General features: G+C 34.9%; 1 protein-coding gene across 3 annotated transcripts in view; it reads right to left on the bottom strand.

The window, feature by feature from the left end:
* LOC129266528 (EF-hand calcium-binding domain-containing protein 4B-like) overlaps positions 1 to 19,541 on the bottom strand; it is a 44,234-nt gene that overhangs the window by 23,508 nt on the left and 1,185 nt on the right. For 2 of the 3 annotated variants that reach the window (XM_064103927.1, XM_064103929.1), the window contains exons 2-8: positions 13,082 to 13,218; positions 7,613 to 10,927; positions 5,366 to 5,513; positions 3,904 to 4,050; positions 2,391 to 2,481; positions 927 to 1,022; positions 68 to 139 (exon numbers count right to left, since the gene is read on the bottom strand). In XM_064103927.1, the coding sequence (XP_063959997.1) occupies positions 68 to 139; positions 927 to 1,022; positions 2,391 to 2,481; positions 3,904 to 4,050; positions 5,366 to 5,513; positions 7,613 to 7,871 (813 nt within the window). In that variant the 5' untranslated portion in view covers positions 7,872 to 10,927; positions 13,082 to 13,218. The remainder of the gene's footprint in view (positions 1 to 67; positions 140 to 926; positions 1,023 to 2,390; positions 2,482 to 3,903; positions 4,051 to 5,365; positions 5,514 to 7,612; positions 10,928 to 13,081; positions 13,219 to 19,541) is intronic. The other variant, XM_064103928.1, reaches the window with a different exon arrangement.

The following is a 19,541-nucleotide window of genomic DNA, read 5'->3' as shown; positions in this document are numbered from 1 at the left end:
CGAAGAAAACATACTTTGCAGATTACATTATGTTGAATAAGTAACAAACAAATAAATAAATACTTACTGCTTGAAGAGATTCATTTTCTTCTTTGATCTCTGTTTCAGTCAGACTCAGTTCATAAAGCTTCTGCTCCAACTATGATCAACAAAGAAATACACATTACAGTAGCCAGTAAATTACACATAAGAGTGAATATGCTTGAAAACACTGACTTATCCATTTTGAGTAAATGAATTACTTCAAGTCTTTGGCTAAATCAGCAAATATAACCGACTCTCAAATAGGCAATAATACCTCGGATATCAACAAAGTACAGCACAGGTTCAAATCCCACTATTGATGACTAATATCAATAATAATTTTATTTTCATAAAATTGATAATCGTGTTTATTCCAAATGATACTGGGCCAAAAAATAAAGAATTTCGACAATAAGAAAAAAACGTGACTAAGTATTCACTTGATGTGGCAGATTTAATGGCGGCTGAGCGTATCATTGATTTTTGCCTAGTCTTTTGAACCAATAACCAGTTCAATTTTTTCAATTCAATTCAATTCAATTCGGTTTATTAGATATAAAACAGAATACAATGCTGTAGTCCGAAGACTAATTGTGCAATGTTTACATCGATTATTACTTACATTTGAAGATTGTATATACACTTAAAAAATTATTCACATATAAATGAGAAACAGTTGGTTGATTGAGTCATGCATAAGTGAGATTTCAGTAGATATTAATAGCATGGGATTCTGATAATAATGTATTGGGGAAAAACCTGTTTTAAACTTACAATTATACAACAAAAAGGTCAGAAATATAATTCAGATTTGATTTTCATTATGAAGAGATTTAGAATCAAGTTATTGCAGTTCAGACTATTATTGAATGGATGTAGAAATTGAGGACTGTATAATTTACCTCAGCTTGTTTGTTGAGTAATGTGTTCAGTTGATCATCTTTGTTCTTCATATCATGTTCTAGCTGCTCTCGAATCCTCCTCTCCTTCTCCTTTTCCTATTAGATGAAGGAATGGATGGATAGATAGATGGATGAATAGATAGACAGAGAGATGATGTAAAGATGGGAGGACCGATGGATGAACAGATAGATAGGATTGGTGGAATAAATGTAGATGAAGAGATGGGTGGAGAGATGATGAAAAGATGGGAGGACCAATGGATGAACAGATAGATATTGTTGGTGGAATAAATGATATTCATATAAATGTAGATAGATGAAGAGATGGATGGATAGACAGATGGGTGGAGAGATGATGAAAAGATGAAAAGATGGGATGGATGAACAGATAGATAGGATTGGTGGAATAAATGATATTCATATAAATGTAGATAGATGAAGGGATGGATAGATTGACAGATGGATAGATGGACAGAGAGATGATGTAAAGATGGGAGGACAGATGGATGAACAGATAGATAGATTTGGTAAAATAAATGATATTCATATAAATGTAGATAGATGAAGGGATGGATGGATTGACAGATGGATAGATGGACAGAGAGATGATGTAAAGATGGGAGGACAGATGGATGAACAGATAGATAGGATTGGTGGAAAAAAATGATATTCATATAAATGTAGATAGATGAAGGGATGGATAGATAGATGGACAGAGAGATGGATAGATGGACAGAGAGATGATGTAAAGATGGAAGGACAGATGGATGAACAGATAGAAAGGATTGGTGGAATAAATGATATTCATATAAATGTAGATAGATGAAGGGATGGATGGATAGATAGACGGAGAGATGGATAGATGAATGAAAAGATTGAAAGAAAGATGAAAGAACATATAGATGATATTGGTGGATCAATTGATATACATATACAGACAAATGCAGAAAGATAAACAGATTGATGAATGGAACGTTTGATAGATAGATGAATAAAAAATAGATAAAATAGATACAAAGATAGTTGGATACACAGATGGAAACATGGATAGATAGATTAATTAGAAAAAAAAACAAAGAGAAGGGGCAGGATGGGTCATAAATGATATAGACAGAGGGAATATATATAAACAGAGAATATGACAAAAAAGTAGGGTTTATTGACTATCGATAAAAGCTTTTCACAGACATAAACAAATGCATGTTTATCCATATCACAAACATTACAATATGATCACTTTATAATGCTAATATTGTCAAGACAAGTTACCTTGGAAATTATCATCAATGATGAGAGTACTGTTCCTGTTTACACTAAATTCTATGCAACAAGGTTAAGATTTTATATACTTTTAAAAACAATAAGATAATAACATGTAAAATTCATATACCAGGTACATACATGTACATGTATATCTTTTAATAAATTCAATGTGAGTGTTTATTAAAAATAACAATAATTTACCCCTGAAATAATCTTTTCTTTTTCCATTCTAATCTGTCTCTCCATCTCCTCATATAGATGCTTGATGTCCTGCTGATGTATGGTGTCTCGGCTGTCAAAGTAAAAAGGAAAAACAAGATGAATTTGACTTCCAGAGCACTTGTGGTGGCCATACATGTAACTGGGGCCTTCCAAAGAAGAACAGAAATACTTTGAGTAGTGTACTGTATGCAACAAGTCAGGATTGCCACTATGTCAGTACATGGATTATTAGGTCCCTCAGAGAGGACCTTAAGGCGTCGGTCCTCTGGTTGCTTGCTTACAAGCATTTATGCTTTCTTAGCAATCAGGTAAAAATTAACACCATTTACCAATTATCTTTTATAGGGCATATACATGAACAGTATGAAGACTCCAAGTTCTAGACTACCTTATTACCCCCAACATTCAAACTGAATTGATCTAATATCATAGAATACCACTGAGGATGCTTACATTGGAGAAACAAGCATGACTCTCATAAAGAAGTACTTAACACTTGACATTCCAATGAAAATTGCACTCTTCAGACTTAGTGGTACAAAATAAGCACTTTGGTGTAAAGTACAGTGTAACAGAGTTCTTCAAGTCTTCAAGGGAACATAAAAAGAGCACTCAGATTAAAGCAACCCATCCAATTCACTAGCTGAATTTGTCCTCAACATAATGGATTTTCTCTATGATGACTCTGAAGGCAACTTTTGATCACAGAGATGGGTTCCTTTCTTCAAAGTCTATAAGAGGATTAATTCAATACTGAACAGAGAGTATGGAAACCCAAAGCCATCTAAACTTCTTGTATTGTCTAATGGTCTACATGTATCCTAACATGGTCTTTTGTGTTCAAATTTTCGTTCTCTTGGAATAAGTCGGGTATTAATTTTCATTGTCATCATAAACATATTATTGTCATTACCACCACCACCACCACCGGCATCACCATCATCATCCTTTCCATCATTATCGTCGTCATCACCATCATCATCATCATCATCATCACCATCATCATCACCATCATCACCATCCACACCATCATCATCATCATCATCATCACCATCATCATCATTATCATCATCATCACCATCATCATCACCCTCACCCTCATCTTCATCATCATCATCACCATCATCACCATCATCATCATCATCATCCCCATCATCCTCACCATCATCACCATCATCCTCATCATCCTCATCATCATCATCAACACCATCACGCTCATCATCATTATCACCATCATCATCTTCACCATCATCATCATCACCATCATCATCATCCACACCATCATCATCACCATCATCCTCATCATCATCACCATCATCATCATCCCCATCATCCTCACCATCATCACCATCATCACCATCATCATCATCATCCTCATCATCATCATCCTCACCATCATCACCATCATCACCATCACCCTCATCATCATCCACACCATCATCATCATCACCATCATCCTCATCATCATCACCATCATCACCATCATCAATACCTTTTTAATGCATTCTCCAGCTCCCCAGTATTGAGTTGTGCAGTCCTCTTATCCATGCACACATGTTGTATGAAGTCTTCAAAGTTTGTCAGAAGACTTGGCTCATCCTGATGAAGTTTCTTCCAAAGATCCTTGACCGCATCATGTCTGGAAGAAAACAAAAAAATCATGAAGAGAGTGTTCCAAAAGTCAGACATGTTGGATGGCAAACAATGAACATTTGTTTATATAGTCTACCCTCTGTCATCATCTGAGAAGATAGGTTTACAGAAGGGGGGGGGGGGGGATTTTTCATGAAAAAAAAAAGAGAAAAGGAAAGGGATAAGGGTGAAATATGATATTATTTTCTGAATATCATGTCAAAATCTATCACAAACCAAGATTTTTGTAATAATAATGCCGAAGTTTTTCTTTGCCTGCTCCCAACTTGTAATTAATTTTGCGATACACTATATCAAGCCCCCTCAGAATTTTCGGCACATTACGCCACTGTCTGAGAACACTGTGTATAAAGCCATTAACTACAGTGTATAAATAAAAGTGTCCAACTCATGGACTGCAATCATATTTTATGAAGAAAAAAAATAATTGTGATAACAGTGTACAGAGCTGTAGAGATTTTGTAAGGGGGGGGGGGGGGCTGACTATCCCCCATCACAATAAGATGATAATTTTCTATGTTTACTAGGATTTGGTAATTCAACAACCCTGAATCTTGCCGATGAGGGCTTGGCATTCGCATCCCCGCTCTCAGAGATGATCTGTACTTTGTTCTCCGGAATTAGGTCTAGCACTCAAAAGCTATTTTCTTTAATTACAGAGAACATTCTCTGGTGACCAAAATTTGATTCGTGGTGGTGAGTCACAATCAAGTAGTTAAAGGAAAATGAAACCTTTGGAATAAGACAGCTTCTGCAAAAACAGAAAAAAATCAAAAAAAGTATGAGAAAAATCGAATAAATAATAAGTTACGAGCATTTGAAGTTTAGATCATTATTGCAATGTAGATCCTCCCATTGGCAATGCGACACATCTGTGTGATGTCACTTGTGAACAACTTTGCCATTACATGTACTTTTATATTTCACTTAAATTGCCCTCTTTATCACATCTATCAGTAGATCATGTATTATTTCTATATGAGGGCATATAATACAGATTTTCAAATACAGTATGGATGAAGAGTTTGTATCACCATAAGAAGGAGTAAAAAGAGACATTTTGGGGGTATTTTATAGTCCATCAGAGAGTTGTTCACATGTGACATCACACATCTTTGTTGCATTGCCAACTGGAGGATTTCCATAGCATTAGTGATCACAATATGCAATGCTCATATTTTTCTCATTATTTGTCCGATTTTTCTCAAACTTTCTTTGATCTTATTCTTTGATTTTTCTGTTTCCATACAAGCCCACTTGTTCCAAAGGTTTTATTCCCCTTCAAACGGGTTCACACTTACTCTGCAATGACCCCGGAAGCACCGATGCTTTCCATCGCGTGTTTGAAATCTCTCTCAAGCTCATCATGATCACGATCCTCTGTATACAACACTCCATCATCTCTCTCATTATGATCAGCTGGGGCCGGGTTTAGACCGAGAAATCCACCTGGAAGATAAAGATGAAGGATTATGTCGTTATTAAGGAGCTATTCATCATTCAATATGTAGGGACAGTGATTTTCCGTTTTACCGGCAAATAAAATGGAAATTCCGTTTGGTTCTTATACTCTTCATATAAAATTCATGGAATTCACCTTTGCAAAACAGAATTCAGGTTTTTGCTGTGTACATTTTCAGTGACAAAATAGAATCTTAATTGTTAGATCAAGTTGAAACGGAATTACAGATTTCCAGAAACGGAAAAGACAATTTTTTGAAATGGAAAATCACTGTCTCTAAATATGGTTATCACAATCAACATTATCTCCATCATTTTCAGTAATACAACCACCGGCACTATGTGACAATTTCATTAACATACTTGTATATTCCATCATTATCATAAAAACACTGTATTTTTATCAAGAGTCAAACAAAATATCAGAGCCATGATCATGAATGATTGTCATATTTAATGTGTACAAGTACATGTACATACATGTAGTCACCATCAACATCATAGCCATTGGTGTTATCATGATCACTATCATCATTATCATCATTATCACTAGCAGCATCATTATCATCATCATCACTAGCACCATCATCATCATCATCACTAGCACCATCATCATCATCACTAGCAGCATCATCATCATCACCATCATCATCATCACTAGCAGCATCATTATCATCATCATCACCATCATCGTCACTAGCAGCATCATTCTCACCATCATCATCATCATCACTAGCAGCATCATTATCATCATCATCACCATCATCATCATCACTAGCAGCATCAACATCATCATCACTAGCAGCATCATTATCATCATCATCACCATCATCATCATCATCACTAGTAGCATCATTATCATCATCATCATCACTAGCAGCATCATCATCATCATCACTAGCAGCATCATCATCATCATCATCACTAGCAGCATCATTATCATCATCATCATCATCATCACCATCATCATCATCACTAGCAGCATCATCACCATCATCATCACTAGCAGCATCATTATCATCATCATCATCACCATCATCATCATCACTAGTAGCATCATTATCATCATCATCATCATCACTAGCAGCATCATCATCATCATCACTAGCAGCATCATCATCACTAGCAGCATCATCATTATCATCATCATCACTAGCAGCATCATTATCATCATCATCACCATCATCATCATCATCACCATCAGCATCATCATCATCATCACCATCATCATCACTAGCAGCATCATCATCATCATCACTAGCAGCATCATCATCATCACTAGCATCATCATCATCATCATCATCATCATCATCACTAGCAGCATCATTATTATCATCATCACCATCATCATCATCATCATCACTAGCAGCATCATTATTATCATCATCACCATCATCATCATCATCATCATCATCATCATCATCATCATCACTAGCAGCATCATCATCACTAGCAGCATCATCATCATCACTAGCAGCATCATCATCACTAGCAGCATCATCATCACTGGCATCATCATCATCATTATCATCACTAGCAGCATCATTATTATCATCATCACCATCATCATCATCATCACTAGCAGCATCATTATCATCATCACCATCACCATCATCATCATCATCATCATCATCACTAGCAGCATCATTATTATCATCATCACCATCATCACTATCATCATCAACATCATTATCATCATCATCACTAGCAGCATCATCATCATCATCACCATCATCACTATCATCATCAACATCATTATCATCATCATCACTAGCAGCAGCATCATCATCATCACCATCATCACTAGCAGCATCATCATCATCATCATCACTAGCGGCATCATCATCATCATCACTAGCAGCATCATTATCATCATCATCATCATCATCATCACTAGCAGCATCACCATCACCATCACCATCATCATCATCACCATCACCATCATCATCACTAGCAGCATCATTATCATCATCATCACCACCATCATTCATCCTCCTCCTCATCATCATCATCGCCAATGAATTCATCACCACCACCATCTTAATCATCATCATCACCACCATCATCATCTCCATCCTACCACTCACCGAATCCTTCCGTAAACTCCTCCAACGTCAAGTATCCATTCTTATCGTCGTCCAGCGAGTCAAAGACCTCCTCTAGCTGGTCCGGCATGAGAGGGAGCTCATCAACGAGACGCTGCATATCACGTTTACTCACGAATCCCTTCTCCTCCACGTCGCACACCATGAAGAGCTCCCTCGCTTTCTGTTCCACGATCGTTTTGATGTCATCGTGAGAGGGGAACGACTCCCCGCTAGCCAAGTCTTCATCGTAGTCTCCCATCTTTCTCGAATTCAGAGTCTGTCTTGTTCAAATATTTGTTTTCGTGTCATGCATATAGCACACGTACTGCAACACGTGTCAGCTGACTTTTTGTGGGAGTTTTGAAGCTCAACGTAATCCCATCATAGATGTACATGTATGATTCTTTCAGTGTTGAATTCCTTTTTAAAAATCATGCATTTTTTAACTGCTGAATGATAAAATCGCGGTAAAAATTGTAACCAACTTATGTCGAAAAATATAGATGTTTTGGTATAGATATACAATAAACTATCACATTTAATTCATAATCAAATTATTTGATATGGAAGATGATGATTTCTATTAATATTGTATTGCACAAATCTATTATTCTTATATATTCTCTGTATGGTTCATATAACTTTTCTTTCCTGAAAAAGGCACTTGTATCCACAATAGATTGATGGAAGAACGATGGTACAGATATGCATCCAAATGTTGGCAAGAGGAATAACCTTATTTCTTGAAGGACTGGATATGGAATGGCGTTTCCTGTTCTTGAAAAACAGTCTGATATGAAAGACTAGTGTCACTATATCCGCTGGCAGTACACATCGGTTGAGTTCACGGAATAGGTCCACAGATATTAATCACAAGATGGCAGAATATATATATATATCAATCAATCATGTTCATCTCCAATGTCACTTAAACTGGGAAAGATCTAAAAAATGATGATGTAATCACAGAAGAATGTCCAAACCTATGTCAGGGACTCAAGTCATAAAGAGAGGGGGATCCCCAGTCTAGTGGTACATCTGCACACCCCGTTATCACTTGAGAGGAGACCTGGTGGTACATGTACTTATGATGATAAAATGTAGGTTCCACTTCTTTATAGGCACTCGTTATAATTATGAACAATATAACAGTTTCCAGCTACTACAACTGTATGATGGAAAGATCACACTAACCGCTGATAATCTGTTGCTTTCTCAAAAATTCCAAAAGTGATAAATATTTGAGAAATGATACAAGATGAAAACAAGTTTAGAAGACCATCACTGACTTATATATGAAATGGAACTCCGCACATTCAATAAACACAATTTACTGGAATGTACATGTAGTTGAAATGTAAATTGTAGAGGCATCAGAACCCAATGCTAAGCTTTCAATCTGCTGTCTCCTCTTCAAATCATGTCAAAGAGCACTTGTACGCGTGTATGTACTAAAATATCCACTTGATACACTTGGGTAAATGCTCTCTTACACTATAGCATGTGCTTCTCATCAATGACAAGGCTTTTCTGCTGGATCTCTTTACATGTCATTGTTCAAGTAAAGTTTGCACATGTATAAAATGATCAATTCCAGCACTAAATGCACTCCAATTTCCTACAGATTTTGGAACCAAATTCAAGCTCAGAATTTTTGCTGGTACATGTACTTCACACATAACAGGATGAGCTGAACTGTAGGAGAGTGAGCAGTTTGAATTTTCTCAGGAGATACTTGGTAAACCTACGTTGCACTCTGAATGACTGGTGATGGTGAAGTCCTCAAGGTTACATTCTATACCCTATTTCATTCAGAGATTTTATTCCAATCCGTTCATGTACAGATCATGAGAACAATACCACAAGGTCCTCACAGAACAGAGTATTGATTGGTGTGATTCATATGTTGGTAAAACTCACAGATGCTAAGGGTGAGAGAGAGAGAGAGAGAGAGAGAGAGAGAGATAGGAGTGGGGAAATCCAGAAGGGGACTGAAGATAGGATTGGAATACGCAGCAAAAGAGGAAAAACAGGAGAAAAAGGGAGAAAGAAAGGGAAAAAAGAGATACAATTAAAAAATGTAGAGACACCACAAGGACATAGATGGTGGGAAAGATGGATGGAGAGGAGAGAAAGAGGGAGAGAAGGAGAATAAAGATGGTCGAGCGAATAGAGGGACGGAAAGAGGAAGGTTGAGTGTGAGGGAAACAATAAGATAGAGAGAAGGAGAAAGAGCAAGCACAGACTAACGGTGATTAAATAAAAAATAGACACAATCTGTTCCCATCTTCCTTGAACTTCCAAACAAATGCAGGTACTATGAGTTCTGTCTGTCTCTTTTACATGGCACAATCATTCAATAAAGAATATCAATTACACTGAAGTGCAGGCATTGTTCACATTTGTCCTACACAAAAAACAGAGAATCCAAGGATACCTTGTGTCCATTATACATGAAGCACTGAAGAACAAAGATTGAATTTACTGGTTGATAATAATGGCTATTTCCTGCTCTGAAGGTTGGTGATTTCTCCCAAGTTATTCATTAACTCAATGATTTATATATAAACATGAAGTTCCTATTAATGGCATGCAAGCGCCATGTCTTTTCAATTATCACTCCAATGATGACTGCAATCTCCTGGTTGAATGAATCTTGCTGGAACCAACAGGTTGTTTCCATATAGTTACACAATTTTCATGCTGGAGTTTTGAAATCCAGTCAATAGTTTTTAATATAAACTTGAAGTAAACACCCACCAGGTTGTGTTCTGGACAGCTACTACATGTTTATGTTTTTATAATGGTAGGTTATCACTGCGAGATCCAGTCAATAATTATCAATAATTATAAACCTGAACCAAAAATCCAACAGGTTGTGTTCTCCATATATGTATGAAGGTTTTGAGATCCAGTCAATGGCATTAATATGAACCTGAACCATACATCCAACAGCTTGTGTCCTCTACACAGCTGTTATGGTGGAGCTATGAGATCCAGTCAATAGTTTTAATATTTCCCATCCATAGGTGTTATAGTTGCAACTGTCAATGGTCTGTGCAATGAAAACCAGATTTACACTTTACCAAGACTGGAGAGCATTCCATGCAGTGTACACACAAAATAATCAATCACAGTTAGGCGTGTCTCTGTTTGGCTTCTGAGTTTTTCCGAGTCCCATTTTCAAAGGTCAGAGGTCACTGGGTTTCCCTACCTGATCTATTCTCCTTCAGTGTTGCCTTCAAAGATACAGAGATAAAGTTGATACACATATTCCTCGAGACCTTTATGTCCTGTACATGCCTGCTAGTTCACCTGATGAAATGAAGAAATGGAAAGATGAACAAAATTTATTACTATTATAATACACATATATACACATGTATGTAGTTACCCCATTATCGTGTGAGGGGTTGTGGCGTCATGTTTGAAAACAGAACCTTGAGACTTAATAATAATAATAATATTCCACGTTTATATGGCGCTTAACACATCAGAACGACGTCTCTAAGCGCTGTACAGATATACTATTACCCCGGTCATCGGATCCTTGCACGCCCGCATACAATGTATGCACCTTCTCCACTCCCTGGGGAGCATTCCAACAAGAGTTCCAAGACTCAATTGCTAGGCATAGGCTTTCGCATCCTACCGGGTACCCATTTAACACCTGGGTGGAGAGTGGCAAATTGTGGATTGACGCCTCGCCAAAGGACGCTAGGCCATGGTGGGATTCGAACACACGACCCTCTGATTACAAGGCGAGAGTCAGAACCGCTACACCACGGCGCTTCCACGTGCTTCCACGGCGCTTCCAATTACTGTAATTTCTATGAGAGAACTATGCAGATGTAAACCAACTGGACCTCCATGACTTGTCCTGATGAACATCATTGATCATCGAAAGCTAGACTAATAAAGGACGACACGAAACTATGACTGCCTCGTGTAATGTGTAGCCAATTCATTTTCACTTCTATTAATCCTTTAATACCAACCCAGTGTTCAGCTCTTGGAAAATTTCTTCCACTATAAATTTGCAATAACCATATATTTCCTATCCAAAGATGTTTTAGATGTGAGTAACTAGCAATGGTTCCCTTGATAGATGAAGGTATATAATAAAGACAAAGTGAACTCCTAATGTTGACAATAGTAAGCCACATTCAAACTACATGCAAACCTTCCACACATGAAGCAGCCTAATCTGGTATGCAAGGTTAAAAAGATTTGCTTGCTATCATCCTTGACAGATTATTTTAGGGAAGTAAAGGCAACATTTATCATGTGTTTGTTCAACTGAAAAAAGTGAGGTATGGGCAAATGTTGATTTACATTCAAATTGAAATCTTCATGCATGATTGATCTGTCATGCAGGGTTAAATCAATTGTGACAGTGTCATAGCTAAACAGAATGATATAATAAAAAAAAAACAAATATAATAAATATGTTTAATTTCAGGGACCGGTAGTTCTGAAAGGTGCAATGTTGTGGAGATGAAATGTTTATTGATATTTAGCAACCAAGCCTTGTTAATTACAATATCTGATTTTTTTTTTTTTGCTTGGCAAATTTTTCCTCAGGAAAATGTGCCCCCCCCCTTTCGAAAAATCCTGGATCTGCCCCTGCCTACAACTACAATTAAATTGGTGATAATATTGTTGTTGTTAAGGTTGTTGATGATGATGATGATAATTTTGATAATGATGATGGTGACTATAAATAATAAGGACTGTGAGAAACATGATACAATATAACAAGTCATGGAAATATTACTAATAAAAAAATGAAAATAATAATAGCAATATAATAAAAGCACCAACATTAATCATATCGATACAAATCTTCATATTGAAATAATACATCCTAATTCTCATCACATACTGGCTCAATTACTCTGAGAAGGAATACAAATAGCAACTGTAGAACCATGTGTCAACAAATGGATCATTATCACCATGGTAACATATGGTGCTTGTAAAACTGAGACAATTATGATACATTTTCACCCACAATATTAACAGTGAAACAGGTACATGTTGTATGCTTGGTTTTGAATAAATTCATTAAATCATTCAAAATGAAGATATATGAAAATAAAATATTAAATAAAATTTCACACTTACATTGACAAAACGTTGGATTTTTATTTGAAAGATTGAAATGCAATTTAGAGCGGCCAAATTTCAGTTTGACAACTACAAGAAAGAATTCACTAAAAAAATCATGGAAATCCAGAGTCTTTCTCAGTTCAAAATTATGCAATCCTGTGGATGCGATAAGAGATGCTGCAGGGTTTTGTTAATATTAAACCATGATCAATCATTCCATTTCCAGGGAGCCTCACTTATTTAATTTCAGGAAACTTTGTAGCTTAATAGCAGATTTCATATCACTTTATAGAATTCATAAGATTATGCAGTTATTTTCACCAAAATTAATATAAAATAATCATCAAAATAACTTACCTTTCATCCTATAACCTCTGATTCTTTGAGGATGTAAAAAGAGATAGATAAAGAAGTCTACATGTCGCTTCGTTAGCAGTCTCTGGTCAGCCTATATCATTCCCGTATCATGACACCCTGTAATATCAACAGCTGTGCTGAGGGAAAAACAGACGGTATTTTATTACGTTTGATCAAGCGGAAAACTATATAAGGGGAGCGTTTTATAAATGTTTGCATTTGAAATGAGGGTAATTTATTTGTCTCTGTATAATGGCTACGGGATAGGACGAAGTACATGTTTCACAATATAAATGTTTGATTATTAATAGTGTGTATTGAAAAAGATCCATATTTACAGGGTTCATGTATGCATATGCAAATCTTATCAAAAATTTAATTTACTAGTTAGAATTTGTATCAGTTATCTCGATTTTTAAATTCATTTCTTAACTCTTGCAAAATAGATGAACATGTAATAAAATTTGAATGTTAAACGATCATTTTTTTTAATCGATTCTCAAAAAGGATAACCTTTTGTAAAGTTTTGTATTTCCAATAGAGACTTAAGAATTAATCCAACATTTCCATGTCATTCCACCCTGAATCGAAATACATAATTTTTCAAATGATATTCAAATCTTATCAAATTTAAAGGTCAAGTCCATCCCAGAAAAAAAAGATGATTTGAATCAATAGAGAAAATCAAACAAGTGTAATACTGAAAATCAGTTAAAGTTGAATGTTACATGTAAATTATCCAAATTTTTTTGATCAATTCTAAGAATGATAATGTTAAAGGAAAATGAAACCTTTAGAACAAAATGGCTTGTGTGAAAACAGAAAATCAAAGAAACATATAAACGAAAGTTTGAGAAAAATTGAATGAATAATAAGAAAGTTATGAGCATTTGAAGTTTAGATCATTATTGTAATGTAGATCCTCCTAATGCATGGCAATGTGACAAAGATGTGTGATGTCACATGTGAACAACTTTCCCATTGGTTCTGTATACATTTCACTTAAAATGCCTCTTTTATCACATCTATCAGTAGATCATGAATTCTTTCTCTGTATTAAAGAGGGCTTGTAATACAGATTTTCAAAGAATATGTTATGGATAAAGAGTTTGTATCACCATAAGAAAGAGTAAAAAGAGACATTTAGGGGGTATTTTACAGTCCATCAAAGGGAAAGTTGTTCACATGTGACATCACACATATTTGTCGCGTTGCCAATGGAGGATCACCATATAGCATTAGTGATCGCAATATTCAAATGCTCATAACTTTCTCTTTATTCATCCGATTTTTCTCAAACTTTCTTTGATCTTATTCTTTGATTTTTCTCTTTCCACACAAGCCCACTTCTTGGTTTCATTCCCCTTGAATTATTTGTTTATTTCCATTAGGCAGTATTCTAAGAATAAATTCAACATTTCTATGTCATTCCACCCTGAATTCATGGTCAATCACCCTTTGTATTATGAAATTTTGATCCAGATTTGAAATAGAGCCAATTTAAATTTTTTGAAAATGTCCACTTTGCTTGAAATTGTTGAAATACATAATTTTTCAATTGAAATTCAAATCCTATCAAATTTAATTCATTAACTGGAATTTGTTGTCTTTGAACTATAATTATTTTCTTCACTCTTGCGAAACAGATGTACATACTACAAGAAAAAAAAACTGCATTTCAATGATCAAGTAAATTTTAATTGTTAAATCTAAAAATCCTTGAACATAAATTCTCAAAAAATTCAAACCTTAATTTCACACTGGGCAGTATTCTCAGAATTAAATCAGCGTACACACGATCTTTCCATCCTAAATATAAATTATACATCATTTTCGAGTGGAAATCCCAGTTTCATTACATTGAAAATTGATCACTTAATTAATGCATATAAACATAATTTTGAAATTCTTACTCAGACATCTTTAATCATGACACATACTTTGACATTTTTTTCAATGCAGGATTAAATAATTAGTGAGCTTACTCTCCTCCTGATATACATGAAACTGATGGGGGGGGGGGGAAGGTCGACCACTCCCACGGGGTTTCCCTCCTACTCTTGTACGAACACTGGTGTAGTAGGTTCTTAACGTGCAAAGGTAACTCTCCTCTACACAGGACCTCCATTTACTATCCTAGCCGTGGGACGGAGTGTATTCCACTGTAACATAGCCTGCATCTATGGAACAGGGGGGACACGTTTACACCCAACGCAGGCTTCAATCACCCACCTGGGATGAATCAACACCGCGACCTTTATTTAGTCATGTAATTTGACTAAATTCCAAGTCTTGTTTTTAAATTGTAAAAAGCACATGACTGATCTTTGTTCTAATTTCCAGTATGTATTAAAAATTTCAAATGTCCATTCAAGTTCAAGTTTATTTATTTAAAACCAAAAACATCACATCATAATCAAAATAGATATAGCCTACATACAACGCAAATGAGTATATGAAGAGCTCACTTGCAAAGGGGGTTAGGTCCATTTTTCATCAAATTTGATTTTTATGTCTCAATGTATAGATTTTTAGTAGCCCTATCAGATGATACCAAAGAAAAGTTGAAATTCCTATTAAAAAGTGAACTAAAATGGAAAAGAAAAATCACTTTTTTTTTTCAAAAGGGGTTAGGTCTATTTCAGTTTAGTTGCAAAAAGGGGTTAGGTCCACACAGATTTTTTTTGGAAAAGAATATATTAAAAAATATGAAGACAGGTAGATTTCTTTTATACCCAATTTTGTGTTCTCATGGTAGGGTATCATGAAAATTCAGTTTCGCATAAGAATGTTGCAATATCATATGGGAGAAGTAAAAAAATGATATTCTTGGAGTGGACCTAACCCCTTTTGCAACTAAACTCTTCTGAAGAACTCATTTGTCAAAAGGGGTTAGGTCTATTTTTCACAACTTTCATTGTTTTCTGTCTCTAAACCTCTCTGATGATTCCAAAGAAAATTTGAAATTCAAATGAAAACGTGAATGAAAGTGGCAAAGAAAAATCACTTTTTTAATCAAAAGAGATTGGATTATTTCAGTTTACTTGCAAAAGGGGTTAGGTCCACAATAATTTTTAAAAAAATATATAGAAAAAAATTGAAGACAGGTAGATTTCTTTTATACCCAATTTTATGTTCATGTGATAGGGTAGTACATCATGACAATTTAGTTTCTCATAAGAATATTGCAATAAGTGAGAATAAAAAACATGGTTTTTCTCGGAATGGTCCAAAGTGGACCTAACCCCTTTTGCAACTAAACTCTTCACACATATCAATTATAGCAGAGACGAATTGGTTTTAGGACCCCTTTAAAAGCAAAGCTTGTGAGTGGGGCCCTGGAATACTTATGATTATTAACATAGAATATAGGATATACTAATCTACAAAATACAAAAAGAGAGAACAAAAATTATATAATAAGGTTAAGATGCTAAACTAGAATGGAAAATTATTACCAACACACATATTCACCCACCCACACGCACGCCCACAACTACATTCACCCACACATGCACATACATGTACTAAACATAAATGAGTAGGTAATCAACTTAAATGCAAACTAGCACATCAATGATGTAGAGCTCATCTGGCATCTCGCAACAAAATTTAACACAATTTTTAATTTCAGCCCAGTTGACACTGAAGTGAATTGTAGCTATGTGACATAAATTGAGGAAACAGAATCAAAATTAATGAAGAAATGATAAAGAAGAAGCATTTTTGTGATTTATGAATAAATTTCGCATAAATTAGCGTAGATAGTTTTCTAGTCAAAATTTCAAATTTCTGTGTAGAAGTTGAGCGAACCTCGTGAAGCTCTAGCAGATGGAAGCAAAAAGTCAAATTCTGTCAACAATTTAAGAAGCATTTTTTGTGAATTTTGAAAAATGCGCATAAATTAGCATACATGTATTCAATGAGTTTCAAAATTCTGTGTAGAAGTTTTGAATTCCCCACCTAGTGCTATCCTAGTGCTTGACATGACAAGGAAGCATTTTGAAATTGTGGACGAACGACAGACGACGGCCGCCACGCCACAAGCTCATCTGGCACAGCTACACTACAGCTGAGCGTACGAACGTGCCAGCCAATCCGCTGGCGCGTCCATATATACGCTCAGCTGTAGCTGACGGCGATCGAGCGATGGAAGAATAAGCTGGCTAACCCTGATCTGCTTGTCATCAAAATTCATTATTTTTTTGGAAAGGTGGTAAGCTGAATGTATTAATATAAATTTATCTTTATTATTTCTTCCCTTTCCCCCGTTAAAAGCAAACTTTAGGAGTAATTGAGGAGGGTGCAAAAATGCACCATTTCTCCATAGATGCTGTAGTTAAGCGGCGGTTGTTTGCTCATTATGAGCCCAATGGCTATCATCCGTTTGTGTAGGACAACAAAAATCAGAAAATTTTGAAAAACTCATCCGAAACAGCCGATTTATCAGTCTAACATTAGGCCTAACGTCAGATTTTTTCTCAGCCTCACTGAGGGCCTGGGGCGGTATTCTGAAAACGTTCTTATCTTTCTCTTATCTTGCTTTCCATCCTATGCGAAGCGCGTAAATGACTAAGTGTTCTGAAAATGTTCTTATCTTTTATCTTTCTCATTTTTTTACAACATTAATGATAATATTTAAGATCGTGAGAGGGTTATCACATCTCACGATGTCCGCATTCTTTCTTGCTCAAAATCGATGGCCACTGGTAGTAACAAGTATTCTTTCCACCCTTTATTTTGCCCGTCTCTTTTTTCTATCCCTTTTTTCTTTATTTTCTCTTTTTCTTCCTTCCTTTCTTTCATTCTTCATTTATATCTTTTGTTTTATTCTTTCGAATCTTTTCTTTATTTTTCTTTTGCTTTGTTTAATTTATTCTTCATCTTTTTTCCTGTTTTTATTTTCCCTTTTCATTTTTTTCCTTTCTTTTTTTCCCCCTTTTTCTCTTTCTTTCTTTTTTTCCATTTTCTTTCTTCCTTCACTTTATATTTGTAATCTGTTATTTCATCATTCTTTCATCTTTATATTTGTTTTTTCCTTTTTTAATTTATTCATTTTATTTTTTCCTTTCTTTCTTCCTTCTCTTAATAAAAAAAAAATTCCTTACTTGCTTTGTTTTCTTTCTTTAATTATTTTTTTTCTTTTTTCGTTATTTTTCTTTTCTTTTTTTGTTCGTTCGTTTGTTCTTTCTTCCAATTTTTAATTTCTGCTTTCTGACACTTTTGTGTCTTATTTACTTTTTTTTCTCTCATTCTTTTTTTCGTTTGTTCTTTATCTATTCTCTTTACTTTCTTTCTTCTCTCCGTCTTTCTTCTATTAATCTTTTAATTTTTTTTTTCTTTTTTCTTTCCATTAAGTTTTCTTCGTTTTCTTTTTAGTTTTTTCATTCATTCTTCATTTTTCCTGCCTTATTTTCCTTTTTTTCTTTTCTTTCTTTGAATTTACCTTTCTTTCCTTATATCTTTCTTAAGTCTTTATTTTTGTTTTAATTTCTTTTTCATCTTTCCTCTCTTATCTCTTTCTTTTTATTTCTTTGTTTCATTTTCCTTTTTTCTCTTTTCCTTCACTTTTTACATTTTTTTATTCCTTCCTTTTCTCTTTCTTACTTTCTTTCATTTGTTTTTGCTAACTTTTTTTATTCTTTATTCTTTCATTTTATCCTTTGAAATCTTTTTATTTTGTCCTTTTTCGGTTTTTTTTCCTTTAAGTTTTTTTATTTCCTTTTCTTTCTTTATTTTGCCTTCATTTTTTTAATTCCTCATTTTATCATTGATAATCGTTCTATTTCTACCTCCCTTTTCTTTCTTTTAATTTTACATCTAAGTTCTTTTTGCTTGCTTTCTTTCGTTTACTCTTTCTTTCTTTCATTATTTTATGCTTTGTTTCTTTCATTATTTTCTGCTTTGTTTCTTTCATTTTTTACAATTTCTGCTCCACTCTGACCCTTTTCTTTCTTCTTACTTACCTACTAACTTTCTTTCTTCCTGTTTTATTCTTTATACGTACCTGCTTTATTTACCTTTTTTCTTTCTTAATTTTGTGCACGTATCTCCAAATAATAATCAGTCATTGCGTATAAAACTATTTTGCGCAATGCACCAGAAACAGTGTACGCGCAGCGCCCATGATATTCTCTTGACATCAAAAATGCTTCTACTGCCTATTGAGTATTGGTTAAAGTGATCGTTTCACTTTGTTCTGATTTAAAAAATTCTCATTTTGGTTCCTGAAAATGGGCTAAACATTAGGCTTATAGTGTAAAAATACCATCCCAAAAGTTTCAAAGTAATATATTTACAGGATCAATTTTAAAACCTTGGAGATGTAAACCAAAGTTTGAAAATAATTGGGAGTTGGTTTCAATGACAGTGTGTATACAGGGAATCTGTGCACCACAACACATTAATTCTAGATGAACACAGCATGACCTAATGTGTACAAGGTATACACTGAATGTAC

Source organism: Lytechinus pictus, chromosome 8 (genome assembly GCF_037042905.1).
Source record: "Lytechinus pictus isolate F3 Inbred chromosome 8, Lp3.0, whole genome shotgun sequence".
Lineage (NCBI taxonomy): Eukaryota > Metazoa > Echinodermata > Echinoidea > Temnopleuroida > Toxopneustidae > Lytechinus > Lytechinus pictus.
The sequence above is the reverse complement of the archived record's forward strand: the minus strand, read 5'-3'. Positions and strand labels throughout refer to the sequence as shown.